The sequence below is a fragment of the Tachysurus vachellii genome, chromosome 7 (genome assembly GCF_030014155.1).
Source record: "Tachysurus vachellii isolate PV-2020 chromosome 7, HZAU_Pvac_v1, whole genome shotgun sequence".
NCBI lineage: Eukaryota > Metazoa > Chordata > Actinopteri > Siluriformes > Bagridae > Tachysurus > Tachysurus vachellii.
This window is the reverse complement of record NC_083466.1, coordinates 29844148-29851121: the sequence shown is the minus strand read 5'-3', so window position 1 is coordinate 29851121 and position 6974 is coordinate 29844148. Positions and strand designations below refer to the sequence as shown.

Genomic DNA, 6974 nt, shown 5'->3' with positions numbered 1-6974 from the left:
CATCTACCTGCAGCTCCTACCTCACTTTACTTACAGACGAGTCAAACTGGAGAGCAAAAAAAAACATGTCAATCATTTACTCCAAAGCCAAAAGATCACCATAGGCAATGTTACAAAATCGAATCCTGCCTTGTAAAATGACAAGACAGAAAAAGAGAGAAAGACAGACAGACAGACACAGAGAAAGAGAGAGAGATGTTAGAATACGTGACAACAGGAACTTGATTTACTGAACAATGTAACTATAAACAAATTAACTATAAGTGGATAAAAACCTGATGTGATGAAATATTCATGTGGACTCATTGTTAAAGTGCTGTGACGTCAGAGCAACAAGAACGCTGTGTTTACTATAACAGTGATACACTCAGTGTGTGTGTGTTAGTGCAATCACTACATTTCATTACATAAAAGGAAATAAAGACTAATCATGTGTGTGTGTGGGAGAGAGAGAGAGAGAGAGAGAGAGAGAGTAAAAGGGGGGAACAGGGCGGAAAATGCATTCATTCTGTCTCATGGTCATAGGATGTGTATGCTTGTGTGTATGTGTGTGCGTGGGTGTGCGTGTGTGCACGTGTGTGCGTGTGTGCGTGTGTGTGTATGTGTGTGTTGCTTGGGAGGGTAAGCTGTGAAAAGTTCAGATGAAATAATCAGCTGTGTTCTTGTGTCTTTAGATTTTCAGTCGTGTTTCTTTAATAAATTACACAAATACATAATAAATAAATAAATAAATAAATAAATAAACATTATTTTTTTCTCTAAATAAGGTGTAATGAACAGAACAGAACGAGAAAAGGAGGGAAAAAAGTCAGGACACTACAAGAAAAAACAAAACAAACAAAAAAGAAGAAAAAGAAGAAGAAAGAAAAGGGGAAAAAGTGGATGAAAAAGAAAACAAAACAAACTAGAATAAAAAAAAAAAAAAAAAAAAGAATAGAAGAGAAAAAAACTAAAAGAAAAGAAAAGAATAAAAAGAAAATGGCATGAATAATTTCAGGATGTTAAACTGCTTCCTTCGTTTTCTCTCTTTGTTTTTCTTCTTTTCCAGATGAACTTCTTCCCTCTGTGCATTAATCAATCGATACTAATCATTTAACCAAACATCTAGAGTCCAGATTCTCACTTACTCTCTCTCTCATAAACACACACACACACACACACACAAACTCCTCCTCCTGCTGCTGCTTCATTATCTGGACCGGTCAGTCCTTTATAAAAGGAGGCTTTTTGGAGGGCTTTATTCACACACACTCACACACTCACACAGCGACCCCTATTCGAGACCCCCACTTACACACACACTTTCTTTCTCTCTCTCTCTCACACACACACACACACACACACACACACACACACACACACACACACAGAGCATCTGAAAACCATGAATGAGCTGAAGAGCAAAGTGTTTTGGAGAGCTGTGCTGGGCGAGCTGGTGGGGATGACACTCTTTATCTTCCTCAGCATCGCCGCTGCCATCGGGAACACCAACAACACGAACCCGGATCAGGAGGTGAAGGTGTCTCTGGCATTTGGGTTGGCCATCGCCACGCTGGCTCAGAGTCTGGGTCACATCAGCGGTGCTCACCTGAACCCGGCCGTCACCCTCGGCTTGCTGGTCAGCTGTCAGATCAGCTTCGTCCGTGCCGCCTTCTACATCCTGGCTCAAATGCTGGGTGCCTCCATGGCCAGCGGCATCCTGTTTGCCGTCCGGCCCCAGAACTCCACGGCGCTCGGGGTCAACGCGGTGAGTGACCTTTCATATCATATGGAAAAGTCTTCTGCAGACAGCTTTCTGCATCATGTCAAGATTTATTTCTCTAACTTCCACATTCCACATGAGATCTAACCATCTGTCCAGGTTCATCCATAACTCGCTCCTCACTCTGCAGCTCTGCGCTCAGGTCACTTCAGAACATTCCAGAAATCTCACCTATCATAAACTCTGGTCTATCGTTCATTATCATGGTGATGCCGATTACAGAGTAGCTATCAGCCTCAGGGCTTCAGCAGAAATGTTGAGTGACGGATAAAAGTTCTGAAAGTTTTCACTCCTACCTGTGAGAGGTGGGGCTTTAGGGCGTGGTCTCTGTACAATAATATCATAAATATAGTAAAGTTATTTTATGAATTATTTGGTATTTTATATGTTCAGCCATGAAATATTTTTTTATCTAATTCAAAGTATCTTTTAAATAAAATATTTATTATATTTAATCAAGAAGTGATTCAGATAATAAATTAGTTAAGCAACTAAATACCTCCCTCCTCCTCCTCCTCCTCCTCCTCCTCCTCCTCCTGGTCAGGGCCGTGTCAGTACAGAATTTCCTGTCTGAGATTTTGATAAATTTATCTTCTTTTTTGTCATGAGCAGATCTCACCTCACCTCAGCACTAACACACTTTACACACTTCAGACTGTTTACTCTCGAGCTGAGAGACGAGTGAGGAACAGACGAGTGTCAGGAAGCTCAGAGGAGGAGGAAGAGGAGGAGGAGGAGGAGGAGGAGAGGGAATGTGCTGAGGAACATGAACAGAAACCGTTACGGCAAAAACAAACACGGTTTATGTCTAGAAGTGAGGGAAGAATGTGTGTGTGATTGTGTGTGTGGTGTGTGTGTAGGGGGGGTATGTGTGTAAATAAATTTCAAATAAAAATAAAAAAATGGCTAAGCTTGTGCTCATCGTCATGGTTACACTCCAGCTATCGTTTCATTGTATGAAGAGAATTGAACCAAATTGTGATTAAATATAATGAGATAATAACAGAGATCTTTCAGCCAATCAGAAAGCAATCTCTCTCTCTCTCTCTCTCTCTCTCTCTCTCTCTCTCTCTCTCTCTCTCTCTCTCTGTTTTCTCACAGCTGAACAGCATCAGTGCACCACAGGGGATCGTTGTGGAGATGCTTGCCACCTTCCAGCTTGTGCTGTGTGTGTTAGCCGCTACAGATAAGCGGCGGCGTGATGTTGCAGGTTCGGTTCCTCTGGCCATCGGACTCTCCGTGGCTCTGGGTCACCTCACCGCCGTGAGTACACAACACCACTTCCTGTTTACACTTTACCTCAGATAACCGCTTCATTTAGAGCACCAGCATGAAGGAAAAGACTGGATTACTTTAAATTACATTTAACATGAACTCAAACTGGAAATAAAAATCTTTTTAATGTTCTATAAATTTGCCTGAAATTTCTTAAATTAAACATGTTATAATATTCACATTATTAAAAAAAGAATTAATAAAATCTAATTCCAAAATAAATATGATGTATAAGATGTATAAATCTAAAAAAAATGTAAACGTTTTGTTCATATTCAGATGATATTAATTTCACTAGGACATTTATCTGGAAACAAAATTAATATTTTATTAAGTTTGCTTTCATAATATTGTGAAAATTAAAGAAAAGAAAATATAAAATATTTTAAAAAAATAAATAAAATGAATTCTTAATTAATTAAATAAAATTTAAAAAAAATGTAAATATATTTTGTTAATAAATTCATTTCTGTGTAATTTATTATTCAGGTTTAGATCTAGAGATATGATTCTAATATAAACATGTAAATTAAAGACTCAAAAGTTCTTAAAATTGACCATCAAAATGCAGCAAACTTATTTTTAAATAAAAAAAGATAAAGAACCTTATGGGTTATATTTAAACATTCCATCTCAAAGTTACAAGCTACTAGTCTGTTCCGTCTCAGCTACAGCAAAATAGCCATATAAGGTAATAATCCACTTTGAATCGTTATGGGTGTGGCCTAAAGAGGCAGCGTTACAGTAAACTGTGATTAAATTGTTGAACTGTAAAAGTGGGTGGAGCTAAAACCACACTGTACTAAGGTACAGAACATTGTGTATTTTTGTTTGTTTGTTTGTTTATTTGTTGTTATCTTTGTTACTGTTATGGAAATTTATTTGAGAAATTAAAGCACGCTTGCAGTTTTGTTTAATTTTTATTCCTTATGCTGAGTTTCTTGGCCCCAGCTCACACTCATCCATCATTCATCCCTCTCTTTCTTCTCCTCTTTGTTTCTCAGATCAGCTTCACAGGATGTGGCATTAACCCGGCTCGATCCTTCGGCCCTGCTCTCATCACCAGCGACTTCACCGACCACTGGGTAAGAAAACGCCTCAGAACTCGCTCTCTACCTTCTTATTTTGTACGGAAGCTGGAGAAATTCCTCCATTTTAGCTGTTTTCTTATTTAAGTTTTTAGTTTTGGGATTTCACACTGCACTGATTTTCAGTTTTTCGGCATGTTACTCTTTTTGGAATTCTTATACTTTCTTTATTTATTATTAGATAAATACTTTATTGGGTTTTTTTTCTTTTTTTTTTTTTTTTTACATTTTATCTGCATTTATTATTTATTTTCAGTCACAGTCAACACATCAAGCAGCAATTCTTTTTCATTATTAGGATTAAAACTGCACCTTTTTTATTCTTTAAAATATTCTACACCATTTTAAACATTTTAGAATTTTTAAATAATCTTAAAATTCAAAAATAAAATTACTAATCACTTTATATACTAGGATTTATTTTTAAAATTGCAAACATTTTTCGGAATTTATAATAAAATATATATTTTTTTATTAATGACATCAAAATATTATTTTACTAATCAGAAGCTTTACGTATTAATTTTATATGTATATATTTTTAAATATTATTACTATAATACTATACTATATAATAAGATTATTAGCATTGCAGCAATTTTATCCTGCTAGCTAGTCAGCTAATCAGTTAGCATATGTGATTAGCGTGCTGCATAAATCCACATATGATATTAAACACAAATAACCATCAGGAGGTAAAACTATATCAGTGTGTGTGTGTGTGTGTGTGTGTGTGTCTGTGAATTGTTAATATTGAAAAGCAGAATCAGGCGTTAAAGTAAAACATTTACAGTTGAACACAATGTAAAATGTCACATGACCATGATTGATCATCTCACACTGACTGTCTATACATGTTAATCATAAACCGGTCAGAATTTATTATTTAAAAAACACACAGAAATGCTGAAAGTTATCAAGTGAGAGTTAATTTGTTGCCATAGACTAGCGATTAGCAAACAGACATCGATTTACCTCAATAAGCCACAGGATAAAGTCCAAAATGGTGGCATTAGCAGCGACATGCTAACTGTCTGTCTTTGGTTTCGCACCTGAGCTACGAGGCTAATGTTGCTAACATAGCTAACAGGTACTAGAAGCTAATATCTGACACAAGATGACACAAGATGCTTAAAAACAATCTGTAAACCTTGATTCCATCTCTAGCATGTTCCTACTGGTCTGTGAATTGTTTTTTTCATTGTATTTATTCACATTTAAATTAAGTGTTATAAGGCTTGTGTAAGGTGTAAAAGTGCTATAACTCTTTATAAAGATAAAAGACAAAGTGATAAAATGTCTGTCACATGACCTCCAGCTTGTATTGAACCATTTGGGAGGATTTTGTCACTTCTGCCCACGTTCTGTCCTCATTCAACCACCACGTCGTCGCTCTGCCATTTTGACCCTTTTTGCGTTACACTTTCCAGTCGTAAGTGTTTTATGTAACTAAATACAGTAAAAGACTCTAAACATTCCCCATGACAGAAATTTAAGACGTGAGCTCTGGTGGAGAAGTGAGCGGGGCATCCTGAAGCTCATTAAATGTCACAAAATAAATCTACACATCTGTCAGTCATTCCATGTTGAAAATCTTCAAAACATTTTAACACGTCTAAAATTTTTAGATGAACATCATAGTGAATGTCTCAGTACTGGGATGTTCGTTACTGGTCTGGTTCTGACCAAATCGGGCCTGGCAGATGATTTTATTGGTCTATATTTGGTGCTGGTTTTGTTTTAGCTTTTTATTAATATCATGTATTTTATAGAGGAGGCAATTATTTGTAATCCCAACAAATAAGGACAGGATTCACAGAGATTTTGAAAAAATCTAAGGAAATATTTATGTAACATCGATAGAAGGAGTCTCCAGTGTCAGATATAACACGTATATCTTCTCATCTCTGCCATCAGCCAATCAAAACACACCATACTGAGCCTATGCTAATGAAGCACAGTTATTCATATTGTTATATCATCATTTTTTTTGTTGTAGGTTTACTGGGTGGGGCCGATGTGCGGGGGTGTGGCCGCTGCACTCACCTACGACTTCCTGCTTTACCCAAAGATGGCAGATTTTCCAGACCGCCTGCGAGTGCTGGTGTCTGGACCACCGACTGATTACGACGTCAATGGGCGGGACGACCTGCCGGCTGTGGAGATGTTGTCGAAGTGATGAAGAAACACGAGTCTTTATTGTTCCAGTCACTGGAAAATGAGTCTCGAACGAGATGATTTATATTTTTCTGTGGTCAAAACCCTGATTTTGATTTAAATTTTTTTTATTTTTTTTATTTTTCATACTTTAGATTTTCCCATAATGCATTACTGAGACCTTATAATTATTTTACCGTTCATTTAAATTCCAAACACTGGCACAAAAAGCGTGAGAGATTAATTAGCAAGTCGAGTAAATTAGCTTGCAAACCAACTAGCCACAAAAGAGGGGCTGTAATTAAAAACATCACATGATTCGAGTTCATTTCTCGAGTATATCATACTCTAAAAACTTACATTACCTGTAAATATCTCTTAGTTTTCTGACAAATTACTTTTTTCCTACAAAAAAAAATGTTTGTCGCAGCAAAATGTAACTTCATATTTTGTAGTTTAGTTTTATTTTTCTCACTTTTTCGATTCCTGCTTTTCGTATGTACCTGATTTTTTTTTATAGAAACTTTTTCCTCAGTAGTTTCTTTCTTTTTTTTTTGTATTTTTTTGTAAACAGTATTTTTTCTATGTAAATGATTGTATTGTTTTACGTTTTGTACTTGAATAACCCGAGCACTATGAATTTCGTTTCCTTCACTTTTTTGTACGTAAATAAATAAAATGACCTAAAGTTA

General features: G+C 36.3%; 1 protein-coding gene across 1 annotated transcript; it reads left to right on the top strand.

The window, feature by feature from the left end:
• Positions 1-1246: 1246 nt before the first annotated feature.
• LOC132849152 (aquaporin-1-like) lies at positions 1247-6974 on the top strand. Its single transcript, XM_060875380.1, has 4 exons — positions 1247-1747; positions 2864-3025; positions 4042-4122; positions 6125-6974. The coding sequence occupies exons 1-4, from the start codon at positions 1385-1387 to the stop codon at positions 6302-6304; spliced, it is 786 nt and encodes a 261-aa protein (XP_060731363.1). The 5' UTR covers positions 1247-1384; the 3' UTR covers positions 6305-6974.

Excerpts from the sequence above, each read along its gene's own strand:
- LOC132849152 (XM_060875380.1), top strand. The coding sequence starts at position 1,385 with ATGAATGAGCTGAAGAGCAAAGTGTTTTGGAGAGCTGTGCTGGGCGAG. Across the intron at positions 1,748-2,863 it reads CGGCGCTCGGGGTCAACGCG|CTGAACAGCATCAGTGCACC; the intron begins GTGAGTGACCTT and ends GTTTTCTCACAG. Across the intron at positions 4,123-6,124 it reads GCGACTTCACCGACCACTGG|GTTTACTGGGTGGGGCCGAT; the intron begins GTAAGAAAACGC and ends TTTTTGTTGTAG.